This window comes from Fusarium vanettenii, assembly GCF_000151355.1.
Source record: "Fusarium vanettenii 77-13-4 chromosome 11 genomic scaffold NECHAsca_39_chr11_5_0, whole genome shotgun sequence".
Classification (NCBI taxonomy): Eukaryota; Fungi; Ascomycota; class Sordariomycetes; order Hypocreales; family Nectriaceae; genus Fusarium; species Fusarium vanettenii.
The window spans coordinates 331,625-357,425 of NW_003315848.1; the positions used below are offsets into that span (position 1 = coordinate 331,625).

At 50.8% G+C, this 25,801-nt stretch overlaps 8 protein-coding genes across 8 annotated transcripts; 3 read left to right on the plus strand and 5 right to left on the minus strand.

The window, feature by feature from the left end:
* Positions 1–1,279: 1,279 nt before the first annotated feature.
* NECHADRAFT_97432 (uncharacterized protein) lies at positions 1,280–5,526 on the plus strand (the record flags this gene model as incomplete). The annotated part of the gene is made up of 5 exons (XM_003041999.1): positions 1,280–1,301; positions 1,552–2,354; positions 2,406–3,182; positions 3,227–5,452; positions 5,500–5,526. 5 exons carry the CDS (start codon positions 1,280–1,282, stop codon positions 5,524–5,526), a joined length of 3,855 nt encoding a protein of 1,284 aa, XP_003042045.1.
* A 28-nt stretch (positions 5,527–5,554) lies between these two features.
* NECHADRAFT_105641 (uncharacterized protein) lies at positions 5,555–7,726 on the minus strand (the record flags this gene model as incomplete). The annotated part of the gene is made up of 2 exons (XM_003042065.1): positions 5,555–7,638; positions 7,698–7,726. The coding sequence occupies 2 exons, from the start codon at positions 7,724–7,726 to the stop codon at positions 5,808–5,810; spliced, it is 1,860 nt and encodes a 619-aa protein (XP_003042111.1). The 3' UTR covers positions 5,555–5,807.
* Positions 7,727–8,131: 405 nt separating this feature from the next.
* Positions 8,132–9,017, minus strand: NECHADRAFT_64545 (uncharacterized protein). Its single transcript, XM_003042066.1, has one exon. It carries the CDS (start codon positions 8,964–8,966, stop codon positions 8,202–8,204), a length of 765 nt encoding a protein of 254 aa, XP_003042112.1. The 5' UTR covers positions 8,967–9,017; the 3' UTR covers positions 8,132–8,201.
* A 220-nt stretch (positions 9,018–9,237) lies between these two features.
* On the minus strand, positions 9,238–10,624 carry NECHADRAFT_72821 (uncharacterized protein). Its single transcript, XM_003042067.1, has 2 exons — positions 10,463–10,624; positions 9,238–10,402 (listed from the first exon to the last, which is right to left on the minus strand). The coding sequence occupies exons 1-2, from the start codon at positions 10,484–10,486 to the stop codon at positions 9,344–9,346; spliced, it is 1,083 nt and encodes a 360-aa protein (XP_003042113.1). The 5' UTR covers positions 10,487–10,624; the 3' UTR covers positions 9,238–9,343.
* A 2,454-nt stretch (positions 10,625–13,078) lies between these two features.
* Positions 13,079–15,154, plus strand: NECHADRAFT_52679 (uncharacterized protein; the record flags this gene model as incomplete). Its single annotated transcript, XM_003042000.1, has 1 exon — positions 13,079–15,154. One exon carries the CDS (start codon positions 13,079–13,081, stop codon positions 15,152–15,154), a length of 2,076 nt encoding a protein of 691 aa, XP_003042046.1.
* Positions 15,155–15,362: 208 nt separating this feature from the next.
* NECHADRAFT_86981 (uncharacterized protein) lies at positions 15,363–16,778 on the minus strand (the record flags this gene model as incomplete). The annotated part of the gene is made up of 3 exons (XM_003042068.1): positions 15,363–15,978; positions 16,035–16,512; positions 16,568–16,778. 3 exons carry the CDS (start codon positions 16,776–16,778, stop codon positions 15,363–15,365), a joined length of 1,305 nt encoding a protein of 434 aa, XP_003042114.1.
* A 4,180-nt stretch (positions 16,779–20,958) lies between these two features.
* On the plus strand, positions 20,959–22,809 carry NECHADRAFT_1120 (uncharacterized protein; the record flags this gene model as incomplete). Its single annotated transcript, XM_003042001.1, has 2 exons — positions 20,959–22,296; positions 22,360–22,809. Coding segments are annotated over 2 exons (1,788 nt in total), but the record flags the coding sequence as incomplete, so codon positions are not given.
* Positions 22,810–23,883: 1,074 nt separating this feature from the next.
* NECHADRAFT_86983 (uncharacterized protein) lies at positions 23,884–25,781 on the minus strand (the record flags this gene model as incomplete). Its single annotated transcript, XM_003042069.1, has 9 exons — positions 23,884–24,108; positions 24,164–24,467; positions 24,528–24,803; positions 24,852–24,987; positions 25,029–25,077; positions 25,126–25,199; positions 25,263–25,372; positions 25,423–25,547; positions 25,596–25,781. The coding sequence occupies 9 exons, from the start codon at positions 25,779–25,781 to the stop codon at positions 23,884–23,886; spliced, it is 1,485 nt and encodes a 494-aa protein (XP_003042115.1).
* Positions 25,782–25,801: the final 20 nt, after the last annotated feature.

Sequence of the window (25,801 nt, forward strand, 5' to 3'; positions counted from 1 at the left end):
GATAGTAAATACTCGATGTGATGCTGAGATGTCAACCTCATCTCCTCAGCTTGAGTGATCCACGTCGCAACGCGTGTGCCTGAGGCATCAACTGTTGGAACGTGATTGAGGGGTTCCCTTGCGTTACCTGGACATTTCCCATTCTTTTAGAAGATCTTTATTATCGATATCTTAGAATACGTTCCTCGAATCTATCACCTTCGTCTACCATGCTCCATGGATGCGCTCACGTCGTTATCCCTTAAAGGTTGGAGATGGAAGCGGATGCCTGATCTAGGTACGAAGTGATGGCCCCCGTCTCCCTCCGCCTCAAGGGGCACAATTTGACACCGGCCGGCATCAACAAGAGCTCAAGACGCTTATCAGGTCTGGTGGTCTAGTGGTATGATTCTCGCTTAGGGCAAACCCGAAAGCAAGCTTGCGAGAGGTCCCGGGTTCAATCCCCGGCCAGACCCTTTTCTTTTGTCTTTTTGGCTGATTTTTTGCTCCTCTTTTTTGTCGTCACGTATTGATTCCATGCTTGACGTCGACTGGAGTATGAGAAATTGGCTTCACTGACTTTGCCACATGCTCATATGGTCAGCAAGATGACCATCTTATGCCACCATCTTCGCCATCGACAGCAATGTCACTGCCACTGCCACATCGACACTCCACCAACGGGCCGCTCCTCGTCACCGTCCCGTCTCACCATGGGTTTAATGACGGGAAGGCGGACACTTGACGGACCCCGCAACCTGTGCCACCTGTTGGTCATCATATGCCAAACGTCGCTCGCGTTGCTCAGCGCAAAATAACCTCTTAGGGGCAGATACGCGTGCTTGGCTTCTTTCACGCCCTCTCTCATTGGACAAGAACTTCCATCTCAATATGCGTAATACCAAGCGATTGCCGGGTCCGTTGTAAACCCCGCGCCCGACAGAAAGGGTACTTGTGTTTGTGTGCGTAAGCAGGCCAAACGGCTTGTACTCGAGTCCGAGACTGTTTCGCGAAAATGGTGGGTCGGGTGATCCTTGCGTTCGTAACAACCCCAAAGAGGAAATCGAGTTTACGAGATGTGCGGGACCGAACGAGGCAGGGATAGCTTCGCAGGTAATCATTTGTATCAATATGGATTGATTGATGACATGTCTGTCTCTCCTGCGTTTGAAAAGCTCTCTTCTTCTGCTCTTCTTCTCCTTGTTTTGTTGGCTGTCCCCTTCTGTCGAGTCCTCTGCTCGCATCTTTGTTCACTTCTGCACACTCCTTACTTGCCATTCCCTCTTCTCCTTTCCCTTGCATGATTGAGAGTATTGGTTTCAGTGTCGAGACAATACTCGTTGTCAATACCATTGAGAAGGGATTTGGGCTCCGGTAATCGTGAGTTGTTGTTCCTCCTGTCAGAGGAGCCCTCTTTGCAACACCACGACCAAGCTCACCATCTTCTCCAAACAGTCGAGTCATAGCATCAAGCCACCAACATGGCCGTCGCACCTCCATCTCCCGAGTCCCACACTCTAGATGGACGCGAGGGAAGCACAGAGGTACCAATCCTCACCAACGAAACCACAGAAGCAGACTCTCGACTGCAACGAACGCCAGCCATCTCGGACTACTTTCGAGTCTTCACCTACGCGACGAAATGGGACTTTTGCGTCTATGCCATCGCCTCGGTGGCGTCCATCGGCGCTGGTATCACCATGCCCCTCATGAACATTGTCTTTGGCCAGCTCGTGGGTCAGTTTACGGACTACTTTAGAGACTCATCTACCATGTCGCCGGACAAGTTCAAGAGTATTCTCAACAGGCAAGCTCTATACATTATGGCGCTCTTCTTGGGTCGTTGGACTTTGAACACCATCAACAAGTACTGCTTCAGGATGATAGGTATCCGTCTTTCATCTGGCATTCGTCTTCACTACATCCGCTCGCTCTTTGCCCAGTCTATTCACGCTATCGACTCGATGCCCGCAGGTGCCCCTGCCACAGCCATTACTTCAACATCAAACACTCTCCAGGTCGGTGTTTCCGAACGCCTTGGAACTTTTCTGGAGTATAACGGTACTATCTGGGCGTCGCTGATCATCGCCTTTGTCTGGAGCTGGGACCTTACATTGGTGACGTCTTCACTGGTCCTGTACATTCTCATTGTGTTGGCGGTTGTTCTTCCATTGATCGTCAAGGGACAATCTGCTACTTCTGCGGCCGATGCTGAAGGTACGGCTGTCGCGAGTGAAGCACTTGAACGTATTCGTCTGGTCATGGCTTGTGGTGCTCAGTCACGCATCATCTCTCGTTACAGGGAGTGGGTGGAAAAGGCTATGAAGGAGGGCCACAAGCTCGCCCCAGTTGCAGGTCTTCAGCTTGGACTGGTGGTATGTTAGTCCCTGGCACGAAAAGGAGAGAGGAGCGCTAACGCAACATAGTTCTTTGGCGTCTTTGGGGCCTTTGGTCTCGCCTTCTGGTACGGTACTCAACGATATGCCGCCGGTGCGATGAGCAGTCCTGCTCCCGTCATCATCGTGCTCATGTCTGTCATGTTGGTCCTCACCGCCATGGAACGAATCTCAACTCCTCTTATGGCCGTCAGCAAGGCCATGGTGGCTGCATGCGAGTTCTTTGCCGTCATCGACGCACCCCTCCCTGCTTCTGGAGACCTCAAGCCCGACATCACATCTGAAGACCTCGTTTTTGACAACGTCACCTTTGAGTATCCCAGCCGACCCGGCGTCAGGATCTTGGATGGACTCAAGCTTCGCATTCGATCGGGACAGAATACTGCTCTTGTTGGACCCTCGGGATCTGGAAAGAGTACAGTTGTAGGTTTGCTGGAGCGATGGTATTCTTTGAGCAACCACCAGGTTCTACCCCAAGTCATCGAAGCCAAGAAAGACAGCAAGGGTGAACAAAAGGACAAGCAAGAAGACAATGAGAAGCAAGAAGGCCCCGCCAACCCAACTATGGCTGGTGTAGTCACTGTTGGTGGTCACAACATCGAGGAGCTTAACCTCAAGTGGTGGAGAACTCAGATCGGCCTGGTTCAGCAAGAGCCCTTCCTTTTCAACGACACCATCTTCAAGAACGTCGCCAACGGACTCGTCGGAACCGAGTTTGAAGATGCACCCGAGGAGAAGAAGCGAGAACTGGTCAAGGAAGCATGCCAAGAAGCCTACGCCGATGAGTTTATCAACCGCCTGCCTGATGTAAGTTGAACTCCCATAGCCCGTGAAATATTCTGACTTTCTAGGGATACGACACCAAGGTTGGTGACGGCGGTGCCAAGATGTCTGGAGGTCAAAAGCAACGTCTCGCCATCGCCAGAAGCATCATCAAGAAGCCTCAAATCATCATCCTCGACGAAGCCACCAGCGCCATTGACGCCAAGAGTGAAAAGATTGTGCAAGCTGCCCTCGACAGAATCACTCAAAACCGTACATCCATCACCATTGCCCATCGACTGTCTACCATCAAAAAGGCCGACAACATCATCGTTCTTCAGAAGGGTCGAGCTGTGGAAGAGGGCACGCACTCAAGTCTCATGGAGTTGTCGGGTGTGTACAGTGCCTTGGTCCAGGCTCAGTCCCTGCGATTCGGTGATAAGCAAGAAGCCGAGACTCCGGTGGTGTCTGACGCTGAATCAGAGAAGATGGAGCATCTGGGCGATATAAACCGGGTTCCCACAGCTGCTGAGGAGAGCCAAGTTCATGAGCCAGTGGAACCTCGAAGCTTGGCTCGTAGCTTTGGAAGGCTTCTATACGAACGGCGAGAACAGTTCCCCTTGTACATCGGCATCGTCTTCTCCGCCATGGCTGTGGCTGCAGGAACCCCCCTTCAAGCCTGGCTCTTTGCCAAGGTCCTGGGCGTCTTCCTTATCGAGGGTGGAGATATCAAAAGTGAGAGCAACTTCTGGGGTCTCATGTGGTTTGCTCTAGCTGGCGGAGTTGGTCTCTCATACTTTTGTGAAGGATGGATTGGCTTCCGCGTGCAGTACTGCGTCAGCGCAGCCTACAAGGCGCAGTACCTCCACGACATGCTATACCAGAAACTAGCCTATTTTGACGACGACGACAACTCCCATGGCTCCCTGAGCTCTCGCATCTCGGGCGACGCGAAGCAGCTGGAGGAGCTTCTCGGCCTGAATCTCGCCTTCCTGATCTCGGCCATCTTCAACGTCACAGGTTGCATCATCATTGCACTCATCTTTGGCTGGAAGCTTGGTCTGATTGCCATGTTTGTAGCCCTGCCCGTCATGCTTGGAGCCGGTTTCTGGAAGTTCAGACATGAAGTGCAATTCGACCAGATGAACTCGGCCGTTTTTGCGGAAAGTTCGCAGTTTGCTACCGAGGCTATTGGAGCTATCCGAACAGTTTCGGCCCTCACCATGGAAGACTCTATCAACAACCGGTATCGACAGCTCTTGGATGGTCATGTCAAGGCTGCCAACATCAAGGCTCGCTGGACTTCGGCCATCTTTGGGTTTGCGGACAGTGCTGGTCTTGGATGTCAAGCTTTGATCTTTTGGTACGGCGGTAACCTCATGGCCAAGGGAGAGTATTCTATGGAGGCTTTCTTTGTCTGTTTCATCGCCATCATTCAGGGTGCCGAGGCTGCCAGTTACGGATTCGCCATGGCACCCAATGCAGCGCAGGCAAAGGCTGCAGCTAACCGTATTATCGATGTTCACCAGTCAGCAGATGTCGAAGAATCTCGTGCCAAAGGTCGCAAGGGTGGTATCACTGACACAGAAGGTGGCGTCAAGATTGAACTGAAGAACGTTTCGTTCAAGTATCCCACGCGCGATGTTGCCGTATTCAAGTCTCTGAGCTTGACCATCGAGAAGGGACAGTACGCAGCCTTTGTCGGTCCGTCTGGATGCGGAAAGACCACCATTATTTCTCTTCTCGAGCGTTTCTACGACCTGGAACCCAACAAGGGCGCTCTTCTTTGCAACGGCACCAACATCAACGACCTCAACGTCTACGAGTACCGAGACAACCTGTCCCTCGTCCCTCAAGAGCCAACCATGTTCAGAGGTACTATTAGAGACAACATCCTCTTCGGTATTACTGACCCAAGCTCCATCTCCGACGAAAGAATCCACGAAGTCTGCCGCGACGCCTTCATCCACGACTTTATTGTTTCCCTCCCCGAAGGCTACAACACCGATGTCGGCAACAGAGGCGTTTCCATGTCTGGAGGTCAGAAGCAGCGAATCGCCATCGCCCGTGCCTTGATCCGAGACCCCAAGATTTTGCTGCTTGACGAAGCGACCTCGGCTCTTGACTCTGAGTCCGAAAAGATTGTTCAGGCTGCTTTTGAAAAGGCTCGCAAGGGACGGACAATGATCGCCGTGGCTCATCGGCTTTCGACTATTCAGAATGCCGATGTCATTTTCGTGTTTGATCAGGGGAGGGTGGTTGAAAAGGGCACTCATACGGAGCTTATCAACAAGCAGGGCGTTTACTTCGAAATGGTGAGTTGTACGTCAAATAACGGTGTGCTCATGCTAACTCCTTGCAGTGTCAAAGTCAGGCATTGGACCAGTAGAGGCTATAACACGGCGGCGATAGAGATGGACGGAGCCAGGGTCCCATAAAGGTGAGGCTCAGAAGCTCAATTCACAAGACTGTTTATCTTTTTGATTTTCCTTTAATATAAATCAGCATTGCCTGCAATGTTACCCTTCCTGGTGAATTAATTTTACTTTGCCCGCAAACAGTTCCTTCTACCCATTTCTATATCTGCATGCAACGTCTTGTGTGTATCCGAAGAGTAATATGAACAATAAAGCGCGAGAGGCAGCCAAGGGCCCATGACCTCGGAAATGCTCAAAGAACAATGATATCTGATATAAGCAGCCTCCCAGATGATGTAAGGGGCCGCCTCTTCCAGGGCACATTGTCAAGGTCTCCGCGAACCTCGGCCACCTCTTCAACAACTTCCCACTCGCCAGTTGTCTTGTTCTTGTCGAGGAAGCAGAATACAACACGCTCTCCACCCTCTTCAAAGAGGTATTCTCGTCTCCAAAGGCGTTCCCATTGTTCTGTAGGGGTTCCCTCAACAGCATTGGTTCGCTCCAACTCCCTGGTCCTCAGGGCCAACACATACATGGACTGCGCGTTCCAAAGCCCGTCCTGACCTGGGTAACTCTTGAGCATCCAGATGGCCTCGTCACGCAGTAGAGGGTCACGACAGAAGAAGACCACGAGGAGTAGGTGCCATGACAGACCGCATTGTAGCGAAAGCCTCTGTGCTGGGTTCTTCAAGTCCTGTCTCGCAATGCGTAGAGCTATGTTTGCCAGGGAAAGATACTCTCGGAATAACGGGGTCTGAGTTTGTAATATGTCGAGGTCGTGGTAGTGAGTTGGATTTTCAAATGTGTAGATATCGAGGAACTGTAACCGTAGATGAATGGCTCTCAGATAAGTCGGAGAGTCTTGATTGGACATGATGATTTGGTTGAATAGAGGCTTGTAGGCGGCATCCAAGTCCCGCATCTCGGCGGACAGCTCATCGCAGACCTTCTTGATTCGAGGATCGCTTGTGAGAGCGCTCCAGAAGGCGGTGATGATGAATGGGTCATTTGAATAAAGGATCCCCGACTTCTGCACAATATCAATCGTTATGATGCCCACTTCAGGCCTTATCCGTCGAGCGTTGATCAGGTACAGTTCGAATTCGTCCAGAGTGTTGAATTGAGCGGGAATGTTCCCCTTGGTTGCAGGTCCACGTGGTAATTGGCTTATTAGAGTCATAAAGGACTCGAACGTGTGCTTCTTATCTCGAAGCCCCTTGGTAAAGTGCGGCAACGGTTGGCTGGTGCCGAGGCTGCCTCGAAGAATGAACCGGGCCTGGGTTACCAGCTGAGTAAAGATGTCCCCGACTGTTGCTATGAGGGGTTTGGGGTTGGGAGCCAGGGCATTGATATGGCGAGTTGAGTCTCGGTCTGTCAACAGAGCAAGTAAGACAGCCAAGCCGTGGTTGACATGATCCAATGCTGCCTTGCTGTGACCTCGTAGTGTCTCGAAGCATAGAAACAAGACTGAGAGAAAGACTGCATCTTGCATCGATTGTTGCTGGCTCTGAAGTTTGAGAGAATGACAGTAGTGAGACACGGCTCTGAAGTAATGCGTATCGCCTTCAGTGATAGGTTGAACTGGTACTGATGCGTCTCGTAGTGTGTCGTGGCTGGAGTTAGTGAGCCATTTGCTTAGCGCCCCAATGGCTATCGCGGCATGACGAATAGTGCTGTTGCTATGAGCCAACTGAGGCAACGTCGCAGTCCAAAGGTCCCCATTGGATCCAGTTGAGAACCAAGGCCCCTGAACCAAGCTGATAAACTCGTGAAAGTACAAGACACTCTTTGCGTCTCGCACATCCAGGGGGTCTTGACTGATGCGGATTTGGCTAAGGGACGGAGCGGAACGTGTAGCCTGTTTTGAGTCGAGACGAAACTGAATGACGCCGGGAGGACTCTTTGTCTTGGATTGCTGCTCAATGTAACCCTCGCAGCGGCGCCTGTTCTTGAGACAGTTGCCACAGGTGGGCTTCTTCTCGTCACACTTGATATGTCGCTTCTTGCACGTGATGCAGCCAGTCCGCACCTTTTGCGTGCTTGTGCGAGAGAGCTTTGGCTTGTTGCTGCCCTCTGGCGGTGATCTGCAGGGATGAGCCTTGAGGGACTGGGGTCTTGTTTTGAGCTGATACTCGGAGCCTACCTTGAAGGACGAAGAGGTAGATCAGTCATGGCTAGAGCATTGTATCTGTCTACCGTCTATAGAGAGCTACTTGGCCGTATATCGGCTTCTGGAGAGACGGAGCTGCCAAGGAAGCTGGTAGTTATTGTCGATGGATGAGTTCCTCCTTGGAAGGATCGCGGGAGACTTGTTTCGGACTAGGGAGCGGGTCATGCAAAAAGTGTTTATCCGTGTCTTGGTAGGCATCAACTAACGTTAGTCCTGTTAAGTGCTGACGTGGCGGGCCTATTACGACCTTGTAATCTCTCTTGATGGTGAAGCAATAGAGGACATTCTTCCTCAATGGAGGCCTTGACATCTTGCAATGGCTGTTGGACCCATGTGAGGTTCTGATAGAATATGCGCGTTGGGAGCACAAGCACACAATCACAAGTACGTACCCCCGAATGGGGAAATTACTAGACCCGATGATTGGGTTGATTTGTCATCTAATTATCGGTACCTGAGGCGTTGATGATCTTCCCCTTATTCCCCTGGAACAGAGACTCCAGAAACTTGCTTGCAAATGTCGAGAAGCTCCTCTTGTTTACTCACGACATCAGCCCCTGGATGCGACGTAGACTCCCTGCTCGTCGACACGAACGCGCCCGACTTTATCTTTGCCAAGACGCCCTCGCCAGCCGCCCAGTCCGCCAGGGCCACTGCCGGCCTATCGGTCCCCCCTGGTGCAGCCCTGCCGCCCATTTTCGTCCTGACCCATCCAGGGTGCATGCTCAGGACCTGGATGTCCCCCCAGCGTCGGGCAAAAGCTTTGCCGAGCATGACGTCGTGGAGTTTGCTGTCGCCATACGAGTGGGATTGCGTAGCGTTTCGTAGCGTCTCATCACCGCTGTAATGACTATCGGAACTCATAAAGAGCAGCCTCGACGTAGGTTTGTCCATGAGGCATGTCAAGATGTACGGCGCCAGCGTGTTGACTGCAAAGACTGCCGAGATTTTGTCAGGGGTAATCTGCCGGGACGATGTAGCGCCGTAGCCGATGCCTGCATTGTGGATGATGGCGTCAAAGGGCCCCGCGGCATTTGCTTCTTGGGCGAGCTTTTTTGTCTCTGCGATGGATGAAAGGTCGCCGATGAGAACTGCCTTTGCTTTCGGTATGGCGGCTTGAGCAGACGCAGCTCGGTCTGCATTCCGAGCGTGAAGTGTGACTTGGTGACCCTGCTCGGCTAAAAGTTTGGCGGCTGCTTGGCCAATTCCGTCGCTTGAGCCTGTGATGAAGACGCGAACCATCTTGAGCCGTCGAAAAGTTGAGTTGGGGAAAGGTAGAACTATTGAAGGTTGAGCGACGTTGAATGCTGGTCGAATGATGTTATATCCAGAACGCGTGATATCATAGATCTGGCTCGGCAAGAGAAAGCTGATTACGTCAGGACCTGTTCCCCCGCTCTCGGGATGGATTATCTCTTCTTCTCAAACTTTCTATCTTGGTTACCTACTGTACGGGACCTAGTTGCAGATGATATTCTTCGTTGGTAATGAACGTTGGCCGAGCCAAGAAATTAAGAATTGGTCGATAGCGGCGTAACCATCTGTGATTCCAACTACGACAGTAGATCGAGTGTTAGGCAAACCAGCAAACAAGCATACTCTTTGATACAATCTTGACATTAAACCCCCATTGATGACGTATAATTTCGCAACGTGCTCACTTCATGATGGTCCACTTTTGGTTCTTCCGCCGAGAGCTTCCGGATATCCTCCTCCTTGATCACGTCCATCGATAGCGCCCAATCGTAGCGACCCGTTTCCTTGATCAACTCAAGAATTAGCTCCTTACGCCTCTGATACCTGGACCTGCTGCCCTGAACTGCAAGAGTATGGCCGTGCATCACCAGGATATTCTTGGTGGTCGAGTTTGCAGCAGCCAATAATCCAGCAGAGGCCCCCAGATGGACCAAGATCAAGATCTTCCCAAACTGAGTTGCGTTACTGACCAGAGCTGCGGCGAGATAGACGGCCAATGTTGCCAGAGCTGTCATCCAACCTTCGACATCTTTCTGATCTCGTAGCCACTGACCGGACGTAACAGCTTTCAGATGATCAACTTTGCCTTGGATCCTCACCCAACGGTCCTGGCTAAGCAAGACAAGAAGGTCGCCTGCCACGAATCCTTCCTTGGCTCCGGACCAGCCTGGCGTAGCCCTTCGGCGAACGACAATGACATTGCAAAGGCGTGCAGCCATAAGCACAAGGACGATAATGAGGCCCCACCAATCGTATGAACAAGCTAGGAGGATAACGACCGAGATGGTCCACAGAACTGCTGTCCCATAAGCCAGGGTAGAAGCCACTGATGCATTCTGAGCCGTGAAGAATATGGACAAGACCTTGGACCACCAATCACCTTCAAGTTCTGACACTGCCAAGTTCGTAAGGTGACCGGTTTTGCTGACTTGCTGAAGGTAAAAGACTGTGGCGGGGTTCTCGATTCGAAAGACGTCTCCTGTGTTCATGTTCGCAGAGACGGGATGCTCTCCGCCGTTCAAGTTCGTCGACTTTTGCTGCATATGTATCCCAGGACATATGATGAACGCGTCTAGGAAGGTAGCTGTCCCAGTGAGGACCGTTCGTTCTTGAATGGTGGTGAGATCGGCCAAGGCGACTAGGCCGGCGGCATCGAGAGACACATTGGGTGTGCTTGGGAGAAGAGGGATCCCAACAGAGCGCTAGAATGCCCATTGACTGTCAGAAAGAATGATCGACATAAAGCGCAGAGAAGCACCTACTTTTACGTCGGACGGGACGTACATGGTTTCACATTTGCTCACATAGGAACGAAACCTATAACCCTCAGGTTCAAGGATAGTATAATCCAATACAGGGATAAAATGCGGTCGTGTGAGTAACTCAAGCGTTTGGAAGGGTCTTTAGAGTACCGAAACGTACTGTCAGTTCGAAGCGAGTGTGGGATTTGATCTGACATGGAGACCGGTCGATATGGCATGCCCTTCAATTATTCAGCACGGCATTGTTTACCAAACCCCCTAGCTAGAGCGGCTGACTTGTCGTATCTGCAAGTGCAAATGCATGGTCTCAGCTGATTCTATTGGAGGGTAGCTATCTGGGGGCATTGTGCGAGCCCGTGGCTGCAAAGAACTGTGGGATGTTTTACCATGCAGCAACGATAAGGTATCTGTGAATGGGATGGGCAATCCGTCATTCATATCAAGCAATGCATATCAATTCAAGGATTTACAAATGCTTTCAATTGTCTCAACCAAACGGCAATAGGCAAGAGGAAAGCAATGAGAGAAGAGCTGATAAAAACTGGTAGATCGACATTTCAACCCCCTTGCTAGCACACAACCGCACAGGTGCGTAAATAGTCCAAATTCTCACTGACATCTGCATGCAGCGGATGTCCGGATGCTACCTTGTAAACTTTGTGGGGGTGATTCGTTGGAGGAGCGTCATTCGTCAGATGCAGCCCCTTGTTTTCAGCTCTGGTTTGGCTACCACTGCAGACAGCAGCAGCAGAGGGGAAAAGCAGGCTTCCTGTTTGTCGGTCTTGATTCGTGGTATTTAAATACACTAATGAACTGGAGTGGGGTCACTGGATATTGAGTGGCTGCTGACATGCAGCTGGTGTTGACGACGGAAATGCCGGCTGAGAAACGCGGATGGCGAGCTCTTGATTGTGATGATGGTGTTCCCCTCTTTCAAGAACCTAGCAAACATCAACTCTTGAATTCCCACCATTGTTCTGGTGACCATTCGTTTGCATACATCATATCTTCGGGCACCTCCTGCTATTCCTCACAATTTTCACCATCCCATGAGTTTCCACCACCATGCTGCCCAAATTGCCATCCAAGGCTAGACCCCGATGGGATCATTTGGGATTCCGAGAGCAGGGTAGCGATGTCGCCGACGAGAGGATCAAAGCCCTCCAGGCCGAGATCAAAGCCTTGGAAGAGGAGGAAGAAATCTTGAAGAGAAAGCAAGATGAGATATCGAACATCGCCGGCAAGGAACGAGATGACGCCATTTCGAGGAATAGGGCCATTCAACAACAGCTCAAAAAGGCCAATGATCCGGATATTGGCGGTCTCCAACGCAATCTCGCTGACAGGTTCAAAGAGACAGAGTCTGCGCTGAAGCTCATTCTTGACAGACTTGAAGTCGGCGAGATTCACCAAAAGATGAAGGAGATATGGCAAGAACCAGGGAAGCAGAGTCCTCTCGTGGTCCAGAAGAAATTGTCACAAAGGAAAAGGAACAAAGAGGAGTTGACGCAAAAGAAAGCGATTATCACGCAAAGCGTGAAGCAACTGGAGGCGGAGCTGAAGGCCCTCAACGCTCCCAACCAGCCCGAGGAAGAATCAAGCGACTCAGACTCGTGGGCTAGCAGCCGCAGCCGACCAATAAGCCCAGATAGGGATTTGGAGATTGGTGACGAGAAAAGTGCGAAGGGAAGCGCGAAGGGAGGGGACGAAGGACACGAAAAGGGCCCTCAAGCCAACGAGGGGGTTGACACGGAAGATGTAGCTTATGATGCGAGGGAAAAGATGGCGGAAGATGAAGTACTAGTTGAGCACGAAGAACCTGAAAAAGATGCGACAAAAGTGGATGTGACGGATGAGGCAAGTCAAGAGCTCAAATATCAACAAGAGCAACAAAAGGAGGCAGCAAAACTGGAACAGGTCAAAAAGGACAGTCGCAAGCAACGGCAGAGACTCGAGAAGAAAGAGGCAGAACTGCACAAAGTTGAGAGGCTCAAGAAGATAAACGAGGTCTCAACGAAGCTGGATACCGAGAGGTTCAAGGAGGAGAGATGCCAGCTCGAAATATCGACGCAGCACCGTGAGATAAAGCGTCTGGAGAAGGAGCTCAATGAGCTGAAAAGGGAACAGGACAAGAAGAAAGACGACAAAGATGAGGAGAGTCAAGTCGAGAACGATGGTGAGATCCTGAAGCGGAAGGATACGCAAGAGTTTGAGGAGATGGTCGAGCAAGATGTGAGAGAAAAGGAACTCCGAGAGGTGAGGGACTTGGTTCTCTCCAAGCGAGCTCCCCATCCTGCGTTCCGTCGCGAGGAACGAGAACATCGGCTGGGGGTAGCACGGCGGGTACGAGAAAGGAGACCCGTTTCAGTCCTTGGTCGTACGGACCGCCTGCAAGGCTTTGATGCCTTACCAAGAGGCATGCGCGAGTTTCTTGAACCCGATGACTCGGACTCGACTAATGATGAGGCCGAGGATCCTTCTCGCCAAAGATTCTTGGAGTTGTTGGAATTGATGATCAAAGGAACTGAAGATCTCGAAGCCCAGATCAGAATGATCCTGGAGCATCGGGAAAAGATGAGCCGAGCGGGAGACATGAAGCAGATATTCCAGTCAGAGATGAGGTTGGAGAGGAGATGGATTGACCATGTCAAGGCTCACAGCACTTTGGAAACTGGTGGTAGCTGCTCGGACTCGCTGAAGCACAATCACCTCTCAGGCGAACGGGTCACAGATAAGATCACCTATAAGGACCTCGAGGGTGAAAGCTTCCGAGTATTGATCCTGCTACCAGCGCCTGAGCCTTACTACCCCCTGATCTGCAAACTGGATACCTGGCCCTTGAACGACCGCGGAGACACGCGTCAATACGCGGCTCTTTCGTACTTCTGGGGCTCGGACGGTCACAATGGGCGCATTTATTTCCTCGGAGACAACGACGATGAGCCAGGCGTGTCCAACCCAGATCGATGGGGTTCAGCGGCAAGGAGAGCGACATCCGTGCGCATCCGCAACAACCTGTTCCGAGCTTTACTACGTCTACGAAGTCATGGGAAAGGAGCTCAAAAGGTGGCTCTTTGGGTCGATTTCTTATGCATCAACCAAGAAAACTCGGTTGAGAAAACTCGGCAGCTGTCTCGGATGGTCAACATTTACAACAACGCGAGCAACGTCTGCATTTGGTTGGGTGAGAGTGACCGTGACAAGAGAAGCGATGAGGCCATGGCGTTTATACCTACTCTGATGGACTTTGCGGTGTTTGACAGGCATGCCAACGACCGGAAGCAGGCGAGAAAGTGGTATGCCTTGGGAGAGCTGATGAGAGACCGTTGGTTCTCTAGACGGTGGATCGTCCAGGAGATTGCCCTGGCCAAGGACGCGACAGTACACTGTGGAGGAGCTATTGTGCGTTGGTCTGACTTTGCTGATGCCGCCTCCCTCTTGGTCTCGAACCAGGAGACCATCAAATCTCTGTTTGACTTTTCGGACTGGCGAGAAGGTCCCAACACCCTTGGAGACATCGAAGCATTTGGAGCTTCCATTCTTCTTGAAGCAACAAACAATCTCTTTCTGAGGAAGCACAACGGGGAGATCAAGAGACCTATCAAGTCCATCGAGTCACTCGTGACCTCTCTCAAGACATTCGACACTAGCGACCAAAGAGACCTCATATACAGCCTGAAATGCATTGCCAGCGATACATCCAGGCATCTGTGGCAATACGACAAAGGTGGTCGCGACGATCTTCCTGCTGACTACTCCAAGAGCGAGATCGAAGTATACAAGGACTTTACCGAGTTCTGTGTCAGGTCTTCCAACTCGCTGGACATCATCTGCCGTCCTTGGGCGATGCCAGTGAAGGGAGGAAAGGCGCTGCCCTCTTGGATCCCTCTCTTATCGAGCTCTGAGTTTGGTCTTCCTGATGAGATTTACAGTGGCCGTAAGAACGGAGAGGTATTGGTTGGTCCCGCTGGCCAGCCAAACTACGCGGCCTCCTCTCAAGAGCCATGCAGCGTACGATTTGGCCGCGAGCCCCAAGATACAAGCACAGGGGACAAAGGAGTCAATGGGCCTGCACGGAGAGAAGTACTTTTCGCGCGAGGATTCAGACTGGCCAAGATCGAGGATGTCTCGGCACGAAACACCGGAGGAGTTATCACGAAAGAGTCTCTGGATATGGGCAAGTGGCCCGGGTTTGGAAAAGACACGGATAGTGTCCCGGACCCTATCTGGAGGACTCTAGTCGCCGACAGAAACCACAACGGCCAAGTACCACCGTCATGGTATCAGAGAGCCTGTTTGCGGTGCCTGGAGATTGCCGATGTCTTCAACAACGGGGATCTCAACATTGGAGAAATCCTGCAAGGGCACTCTGAGATGCTCCGCAAGTATCTCACACGTGTTCGAAACGTGACGTGGAACAGACGGTTCTTCACAGCGACTTCTCAGGAGACCGAGTGGCCTCTTTTTGGGCTTTGCCCACCAAAGTCCAGAGAGGGCGACTTTGTTTGTATCCTGTACGGCTGCTCCGTACCTGTGGTGATGAGAGAGTCTGGCTCCGGTCCTTACATGGCATTGATTGGCGAAGCGTATGTGCATGGAAAGATGGATGGAGAAGCTTTGGAGGATTTCGAGGAGCAAAGGACGTGGGAACAAAATGGACAAGTCAAGGATGAAGAGTTTGCGATAGTTTGATGATATGGTGGAAATAGCGAGCATGAACGTGTTATAATGTTGTGTAAGTTAGGTACCTCGCCATTTGTGGATGGTTGGCCGAATGGCTAGTGAGAATGAACAACTTTCCAAGGGAACAGACACAACTTAAGACTGCTCTTCCATTTCCCTGTTCATGATATTGTGTATCAAATCGTGTGTATATTTCTACTGTCTAGTCAAATTCTATTCAATATTCTACCAGCTCTTTCAACGCCGCCAGCTCAGACTTTTGCCATTCCTTAACCTTGCCTTGCCATTTACCGGCGCCACCTCCGCCCTTAATGTCTTTGACCATACCCTTGACTTTAGTTGCCATGTCCTCTACGGCTTCCTTATCGCCCACAATGACCACTGGGCCAGTGCTCTTGGACTCGCCTATGGCAAAGACAACAACATGGCCAGTTCCCTGAGCCGCTTCCTTCGTCTCACCTACAATCTTGTTGATGAAGTCCATTCCGCCATCGGAACGGTAGACATACGCATTCTTTCCACCGCGGATCACTGCGTTGACTCGATCACTCTCGTATTTTGCAATTTCAAGCATGAGCTTTCTCTCGACCCTTCGTAGCTCTGTCACAGTATCGCACATTGTTGAAGTCTTTGCAAGAACTTCAGTCGGCACACTGCTGGATGACATGAGCTTCGCAATGGAGCCGACGGCGCCAACTGATGCATTGGCGAGTGATACGGCCCTATCTCCAGTCATGAACGAGAGACGGCAGTTCTTTCCGTGCACTGACTGGGTAGAGCCGAGTATGACGAGCGAGACATGAGAAGTTTGGGAGAGATGGGTGCCACAGCAGCTATTGATAATGATCAGTACCAAGATAAAGAGGTAGACTGGGGAATAAATACGTACGTGTTGATATCAATATCGCCGATGTGGATTACCCGAACCACGCCTTCGGACTTGTCGTAATCTCCAGGAAGTTTCTCGTGTTTGGCGTCATCAGGGGTTTCGACTTTGATGGACAGATTGTCACGGATCAACTCGCTGCACCGGGATTGAATGCTTTGCATCTCTTCCTCGGTTGGTTTTCGAGGAATGTCCACATAATTCATAGTTCCAGCAGCACCCATGCCCCAACCGAGCGTCTTGAGGCCATGGTCGTTCATCATGATGGCGGAGAGAAGATGTTGGCCAGTATGTTGCTGCATGTGATCCCATCGGCGAGCCCAGTCTACCTCTTGACGAATTTTATCGCCTGGGGATAGAGGTTGAGGAGAGTAGATGACGCATCGCAGGCCATGCCTTTGAACGTTTTTGATGGAGATTGGGGTCTGGTCAGAACCAGATAAGAGAGTGATAGTGCCGTGGTCCGAAGGTTGGCCGCCACCTGAAATACCACGTTACTCTCAATTTTACAGCTTATTGAGGATGGGGTTGCGCACCTTCAGGAAACAAAACAGAATCGGCACATTCAATTAACCACTCATCTTGAGGAGCAGCCTCCTGTTTCTTCTTCTTGGAACCCTTGCTAGGTTCTGCTGGCGCCTTGACGCACGAAACGACCTCGGTATCAAGAGTCTTAAGATACGAGTCCGACTGGCAAGCCAAGGCGCCGACTACGCGGCCAGTGCTGACTGATTCGGTGACTGCCATTGGTGAGCGTTTAAGTAAAGTTGATGAGGTGAATGATAAAGAAACATGTGGTTGAACACGAGATAAGAAATATTTTTATTGGCTGACTAAGGCGATGCGCCTATTGGTGAGCTAAGACGAAGGAGGAAGGCAAGGAATGGCGCGAATTGATAGACTTGATATCGCAAGGGGAGGTTTTGCATTGACGGGATGGCTGATATGGGTATCAAAGAACTCTTCTGGTGTTTGAGGAATTATCCGTGTTGTTTCTCCTATTCTTCATCATATTCTTCTTCATCCTCTTCCTCTTCCTCCTCCTCGCCTTCATCCTCTTCTTCCTCGCCGTCCTCGTTCTCTTCGTCTTCTTCTCCCTCACCCTCCTCCTCCTCCTCCTCTTCTTCTTCCTCGGTGGCGGCAGCGGCAGCGGCAGCTTCCCTTTCTCTCCTCTTCTCCTCGAGAGATCGATTCAGCTTGTCCCTGAAGCTGCTTCTGCCACTACGTGTTGCGGATGGCATTTTTCTGATTGTGTGGTTGTTGTGCTGGCTTTCGGGTGGTCGTCGCTGTAAGACTCGAGTCCAGGTGACAATTCAGTTGTGCCTGGTCAATGACCGTCTGTCAAGCCGGAATTTGCGCTCCTCGGGTCTTGATGGCTTTATAGGTTGAGTGATGTGTAGCTGTAGAGATGGCGAGGGCGTGGAACGTTGTATTTCTGGGTAGGTATGAATGCGCTGTGTCTGAGATGAAGGTAGGTTAGGTCAAAAGATGGGGAGAACCACGCCAAGATATACCTGTCGGCTGGACGGACAGTGAACACAAGATCTTGCATCTATTCTTAGGTCCATGAAATGCGTTTGATGCAGCTGACGGAGATAGGAGGAGGGGAAGTAGTGGTATCGGCATGATCATGGTTCACATATCACATCTTGATTGCAAAATGAGCCCCAGGTGGGAAACACTAGGCTCAAATGTTGTTTTGTATCGGTACTATTACGAGATTTTACCGGACTGGAGTTTATTCCATTGGGTAAAGCCCTATGGTGATCACTGACAACCCAATAAAGTGGCCAAACAAACACCCAGGGACAGCGATAGCGTGATGTCAGGAACCTCGGACTCGCCTCCCAACAAAGTCCGAGAAGCATGTCACTTTTTAATGCTGCGTCAGCCTCGCTACGGGATTGGAATCCAGGAATGTGGGCGAAGGATGCTGACTGCGTCTCAGCTAACCGCACACGTCCGTAATCTGCACTGTCAATGTTTGGAATTAACCCAAACACTTTTGGGTTAATTCCAACATTTCCGAACTAACAAAACCGTCTAGAATATCGAATTGGATTCGAGATACCTCATCTATCACTTAATGTGCAACAAGATCTTTCCAAGTCCTCAGCTGAAACTCCACCATTCTAACCTATCCCATAGTTCAGATCCTAGCTCCTCATGGTTGTCAAAACTGGGTCGGCTATATTGAAGAACCCTGGCTTACAAATGGACCACGTTTCCATGGGCCTGGTTTCAGTGGACTCCCAAAGTCCCTTTCTGCTAGGAACTCCTCAGGCTCCGACCAACCATGCTGCTGATCTTGGCTTCTTACATGCGTCTGTCACATTCCGCTTCTGGTTGTCAACATACATGATCATCTGATTTTCTCAATTCTTAAGGCCCAGTCAAGCTTTTGCTGAAGGCCATTATGCACCGTTGTCGCCACTTTCAATACAACTTCAGTAACAAGCACTCCTCTTTTTGGCTAGCATATCATCCAAGCTCTTTCAAGCTTAATATTTCCATTCTAGTAAGCTGTGACTGTTTCATCTGTCTCGGCGGCCCATTGTATCATTGGTCCTAAAACTTAGAAGAGCGTCTATAAGTACAGGTCGAACCATACGGAACGGATTGCCGCACTCCTGCATCGTCCAAAGTCCCTGGCCTCGGAGTCCGCGGAGTGCGGGTGATGGACGAAAGAAGTGGCGAGATAATCTGTCAAAGTCACCTTGCATATTACATACTAGCTTCTCCCTGACGTTTTGTTTAATGCTTAAGCGTCGGACTCTTGGTTGGTGGAGCTTTAGTTCACAGAAATCTGCCTTGCTTCAAGCATGCCAAGAAACCGGGGCCCATTGTGCCGAGCGCGTGTCCACTGCACAGCTAGAAATAGTGTGACGTGACTTGAACTTCTTAGTTGGCGCGGGACTTTGGCTGTTGGCATCCCTGCCTGAGGTTTAATCCTAGTTCTCGAGACTGGCCTCGAGCTCCTATCTTTCCGAAAACATCCGAACCTTATCTTTACATCTTCAGGATGCCTAGAAAGTTGTATAATGCTTGCTGCCAAAAATTCTGATTGAGAATATACTTGCTTCTGTTCCCGGGTCCCGCTCCTCAACTCTGTAAATGATGTTCAAGTGATGATGGCACTACGCTATAATCCAATGATCTGCTGAGTGTTGTATTAATGATTATATAGCAGCACTTTCCGGGAAGATGAAGCGCAAATATGAGTATTGCTATAAGACTATTAGAGCTAAAATAGCTAAAGAGCAGGAGTTTTGGCGAGGCTGGCTTGGAATGGGAAACCTTCTAACAGGGGCGAGACTACAGAGGGCATTTAAGAATGATAGACTCCGCACCTGCTCTTAGCGATATTAGCAGCCAACTCCAACGTCTTGGCGATTTGGGGTATTACTTGGCTTTCATGCCCCAAACTATACAAGAAGTAGCCAAGGCATCCAATACCCAGTACATCCCAAGATCAAGAACTCATAAAGATTCGTAAGGGCTTGCTTGAACCATAGTGCACTGCATCCGGTGCGACCGGCCTAGAGCGCTAGTTCACCCGTAGTCTTGAAGATTCACCATGATAGGATGGCGGCGACTAGCATAATTTAAAGCAAGAATAACCAGCATCGCAAAAGCTCTTGAAGCTTTCATGCCAGAAGCCCGTCGACATCTGTTGGTTGAATGTCAAGTGCTGTTGGTCGCGGCATTCGTCATCGGGGAAGAGGGCACCGAGATAAGAAGGTCCGGTGTCGGCCTAGGGTAATCTGTGGGGGCCGCCTCCGACCATCGGACTGCCAGTATATTCTTTTCCTCAGGTGCTCTAAGCGGCGGATGAAAGTGTTGGGGCTTTATGTAGGCGATTTCGAATTGCCTAGTTATTTCTCTGAAGCAAGTTGCCCAGGTAGGTAGGATGCTGCCTATGGTAGGTTTCGGGGAGCATGTTTGTAGTTAACAGGTAGGTAGGGCTCTCCCAGGTACGGACATGAGATGTTGTGAAAAAATTACAAAAATTATAGAGATAGCAGAACATAGCTACATGGCAGGAGTTGAACTAGATATAACGAATTGATGGAACTTTATTTTCAAACTTTTGTCTTTTTTTCCCCAGCTCTGCCACCGTCCGTCCGGGGCCCTAAGAACTCGTATGTGTAGAGGAATACATAAAGCTTGCTGCCTCACGTGGACAGGGGATTTCGTTCCCTATAATAAAGGTAGAGCATACCCCCCCCCTTTCGTTGCTAAGGTCATGTCTTGCCAAGAGACTTCCCACCACATGATATGCCGACACATGCGTAGTGTCATGTGTTGGACGTCTGTCAAGCCGTCAAGTACATTTTTAGCTATTGCAGCCCAGGAGGGCTGAAAGACTTTTGCTTACTGCCACAAGGGACCCTTAATCGATCAATCCAATGATTGTCTTGACATCGCGCCTAATGCCGAATTCGTAGGCGCCCCGATGCACAGTAAGCGCCTCGATGGCATGATGAATCCGCTTCCCTTCAGCCGTGAGACAGACTGAAGAAAAGGGTGCGTCTGTTGGTTGGAAGGACAAGAAAGGTCCGATAGGAGCTACTTTGGACAGTATGTTCACTAGTATCTAATCCAAGTACTTTTTAACGGTAGGGACTGGGATAATATTGCGTGAGGCGCAGTTCGTTTCGTAATTATTGCGGATGCTCCCGCCAAACCCGCATCGGCCCGCTATCTCCATCAGGGCGCTTATGCATGCATTGCTCTCCCAATGAGACCAATAACACGTTCAGTATGCCTGGAGCCAAGAACTGCCGTCTGACACTTTGGCGCCGATACGACCATGCAATCTGATGCTGAGAATTTCTCTGGTGAGTACTTAAGAATTGCGGTAGATCGCTTGTAATCTCGGTTGTAATGTGCACAAATTATCCCCCTTCTCCATCCTTATCACACCATGACCCGTTGGCATAAACCCACATGCAAGGCACCACTTATTGTGGTCCAGAAGGGGACTCCCTGGTGCAAGACTTGTGGTGCTGCACCAGATCTCAAAAGTCTCCTCCTGCAGCAAAAGGCCGCCGGCCCGTTTACGCCACCACCACGCGATGAACCGTTGGGACAGTTGAACCTTTCCTGGCCTAGCACGGTCCCATATGTCACGGGGCCTGCTAATGCTCCAAAGCCTATCCCCAAGCCAACTGCCCCAGCGAGCAATAGCAAAGTGCCAGTCTCGCCAGTTTACCCATCCAGGCTGGCCCTGGATGAGTTTCGCTTAATTTCCCTCTCTGCACCCATCAGTTTCGACGACCCCATCCACATCGATCTTGAAGTCTACAAGAACGAGCGATGTCCCGAATACGAGGCGACATCTTACACTTGGGCTGGGGAGAATGGAGATGGCTCCTTTTCCATGCCGATCTATGTCGGTCCTTGGTGGGATGTCTTGATACAGACGAAGAATTGCTGGTCAATGCTTCGGCTGATGCGGCCCATGAGAGGATGCCGTATGATCTGGGTAGACGCTGTTTGCATCAACCAGAGCGACGTTAAGGAACGTGATGCCCAAGTCTCCAAGATGTCGCAGATCTACACGTCCTGTCGATCGGTGTACCTATATCTTGGCGCTCAGCCCACCAACCAGCCATACCCTCTACGACGTCAACTCCAATTAGCCGATGCTAAGGCTCCAAAGACGGCAGGTGCCGTTGACTTGACCAGTCTTCTCCAATACCGCTACTTTAGTCGTATCTGGGTGATTCAAGAGCTTATCCTTTCACGACAAGCGGTTTTCCAGCTTGGCGACGTCGAGTTCTGGATGAATTCTTCCACCATCAAGTCACTAACCTCTCGTTACTCCATCAAGTGGGATCGTACAAAGGCTCCCTGGCTTGAGTACCTGGGTCAGCAGACATTCCTAGACCAGGGCTTGTTCAAGACTCTTCGGGCCATCTCCAAGTCGCAATGCACCGACCCTCGCGATAAGATCTTTGGAGTTCTGGCGTTGATTGAGAACGAACTTTCGCCGAAATCTGGGTTCCAGGCAAACTACGGATTGTCGTGCCAGCACACCTTCATGGGTGTCTTTGCACACGCCCTACTTAAGATGAGAAAGGTCGACGTCCTGCGAAATGCTGCTGGAATGGATTTCTGGGGCAAGTCTCCATCTTGGGTGCCTAACTGGATGTCAACAAGTCCAGACTGGATCTTCAAGACCCCAGAGGTAAACATGTCCAAATGGGAATACTTTACCTTTGAAGAGTGGTGGGCGAAACTCAAGGACCGAAAGGGCACCGTGTTTTTGAACGTTAGTGCTCGCACTGCAAGATGGAAGACATCCGAGGAGATCGAAAAGGAGCCCGATCGTTTCCCAAAGCTTGATTTGATGCCGGGGAGGTTCACCTGGAGCGCACTCCCCGAGAGCTGCATCGCTCACGTTGAGCGACCTTGGCATCTCGGTTCTACGGTCCATTCCGCTACGGGTGCGCTGGGTATCAACTTGATTCACCTTCTCGCTATTCCTTCCACTCCCGAGTTTGTTCAAGAGCTAGGCGGCCTGTGGCTCTTTAGGGTCAAGAGTCCAAAGGCCACCATGTCTAGTCGCCCGGTTACCATGTACCTCACGGCCAACTTCCGACTTGATAAGTTTGTCAAGCCTGGAATCGACCACCTCTTCGTCTTGGATGAGGGAAACTCTTCTTGCACATTCTTGATTCTCAGAGAGACCAGCGAAGCCAAGACATACAAGCTCTTGACCTGTTGCTATCATCTCAGCTTCCAGTCTGTCTCCTCCCTTCTGCCGCTTTCCTCTCGAATGCGTGGTCTTATTGAAAAGGGACACGTTCTGGAATCTCACGATGATGTGGACTCGAAGATGTCGTCTTTGTTTGGGAAAGGAATATTCCTCACCGATTTGCAAGCGAGCTTGCACGAGACCCTGCAGTCGATTGATCTTTCTCGATCTCTTTACGAGCACTCGGACACTCTTTGCAAGCTGTTTCTGCGAAATCGCTCTGAGTGGCGCCGGGGCACATTCGACGAGGCCAAGATCTTGGCAGTCTTCCAGGGCATCTTCAACGAAAGCCGGGGCGTCAGACCAGGATTCCTTGAGTGCTATCTCGCTTCGCTGGATCCAAAGATTCTACCAAAGGTTCATGGTGACTATATCGAGGTCACTATCCAGCCTAAAGACGTCAAGTCTTTCAGCAAGGATCACGCAGAGCTTTATGCAGAATTCAAGGCGAGTGGGAAGGAGTGGGCCAAGGGCAACAAGTGGCTGGATGGCAAAGAAACAAAGCCAATTCAGCTGAGAGCTTCCCAAACTGCCCTCCGGGATCTTGCTCGGCGTGCACATGCTTATCGCAGCCTTTCCAAGGTCACTCTTGCGGCGCGCAAGACGCGACAGGACGAGGTGGCGATGGCGAGACGGGGTCCCAATAAGCAGGTGTGGGAGGATCACTTCGTGGCCTTGCCCAAGTGGCCTGCGGATATTGTGTCCGATTTCAAGATTGATGGAAGCACAATTCGTGTGAATATTGCTTAAGCGGGATGGCTTGTTTGGGATAATGTACACTAGGAGTCTGGCTTGTTGGTTGGGTCTTTGTAGCTTCACATGATATTTAACTGCCCTCATATCTTCCAGTTACTGTTGAACCTAACATGTCCTTGGCTTCTGTATGTGACAGCGACCACTCATTTCCCAATGCCTTCTCCGACCTATTCCTTATCCCAAATGAACAAGACCCTATTCATAATATCATCAAACCCCTCTCTCAGTGCTGCAAACCATTCACCTTTGATCGTCATAAAACTAGAGATAAAGACACCTGAGCCCACCACGTCCCAGGTAGTCATGATCCAGAGGCTGATGTCTCCCAGCCTTTTAGTATCCGTAAAGGTTGATATGCTCGGTAGTGGAAGCACGGATTCTTCGGTTCTCCCGAATCAAGAGAATGCGGATGCACCAAGCACAGATGATTGAGCAGAAGGCAAAACCGGCGGAGGCACCGAAACCAATGCCATATCGGGGTCCGTCGCTCTTGGGCCAGAGGTAGGCACCATAGATATAACCGATCTGGCCACCGACATTGGTCATTGCCAGAACAACCTAAGATAGTCAGTGTCAATATTCTCTGGGGTTTGTGTATCAATGGTAGACTTACAGCCTTCTTCTCCTTTGTCTGAGACAGAGTAGACGCGGCCCATCCGATAATGACAGAGTTGACAGCATAAGCGCCAACGGGGAAGATGAAGCAAGCCACGTAGCGAGCAGCTGTGTTCAAGGTCGCAGCAGCAAGGGCAAAACCAGCGATGGCAATGGTAAGACCGGCAGTGATGTGCCATGTGCGCTCGTGGAAGCGACCAGAACTCCATCCAAAGCCAATACCAGCAGCACCAGCGAAGATGAAGGGAGGGCAGGTCATGACAAGGGTGATGGTTGTGTTGAAGCCGAGGGTCTTGACGACACTAGTGGACGAAAAAGTCAGCGTTTGAACTCGCTTCTATGGAGTAGAGGGGTGGGCTCACGTAGGGAAGAAAGAGTTGAACGAGCAAGCCGACAGATGGAAGTTCTGCATAAGACAGAAGAGCCAAGTCCTCTTATCAGAGCAAGCCTGCTTGAGACCCTCCCAAGAAGAAGCCTTCTCATCAGAAGCATCAGACAGCTTATCCTTCTCCATGCGGGAGTGCGCAAGCTGCTTCTCGCGCTCGTTGAGCCAGTGGGTCGTGAGGGGAGTGTTGGGGAGAAGAGCAAAGCCAATGAGAGACACGAGACCGGTCGCGGCACCCTCGACGATGAAGAGCCTGGTATGGGGTTAGTTTGGGGCTGTGTGCTTGGCGTTGGGGACGTACCATCTCCATCCCGCGATTCCCTTGAGACCGTCCATACCGGCAAAGATACCAGCGGCGATGAGTCCAGAGAAGCCGGTAGCAAGGATCTGGGCACAGTAGAGAAGGGCGATTCGAGAGGCGACCTCTGTTTCGGCTACTGGTTAGTCTTTGCGTTTCCTTAAAGCACGTCCCACATACCTTTTCTGGTGTAGAAAATGGACAGGATGTAGGTAGCTCCTGGGTAGAACTGCTCAAGTCAATAAAAGGTCGCGGCATCAAAGAATTGGGTACTCACGGGCGCTTCAGTGATACCGAGGAAGAATCGGCAAACCAAGAGACCCTGATAGTTCTTGACAAGTGCTGTGCATCCTGCAATGGGGTTAGAGATCTGATGCCAAGCAGCCAAGCTCGATCTTGCAGGGATAGACTTACCAGAAACAACTGCCCAGATCAACATCCATGCGCTCATGTAGATACCAGGTCTGACCTTGGTGATCAACATGTTGCTAGGGACCTGCATCAAGACGTAGCCGACGAACAGACTGCGAACTGTGTCAGCCTGAGAAGTCTCATATTCAACGATTCAACGTACATCGAAACGGTTGTGTTGAACTCGGTGCCAGTCATGTTGAGATCTTCCTCGAGGTTGTTCAGTCGGGCTTGGGCGATGGCATTTCGATCGACGTAGTTGAGGAAATACATGAGGCAAAGACAAGGCTGTCGAATGTTAGCTATGATCAAGTGTAGACGCTCAATGCTACTTACCATGATCCAGAGATCGAGTTTCCTCACGAGACGAATCTCCTCAGGATCTGTCTTCTTCGCGGTGCCAGTATAGTCTCGCTCTTCTACCGCCGAGGGCTTCTCATCTTCAAGCACACTGTTGACATGCGCAAAGTCTGGCGTCTCCTTGGAGTCAGCGAGCTGACGATTGTCTTGCGCGGCTGTCATGTTGAAAAGGAATTGAAGTG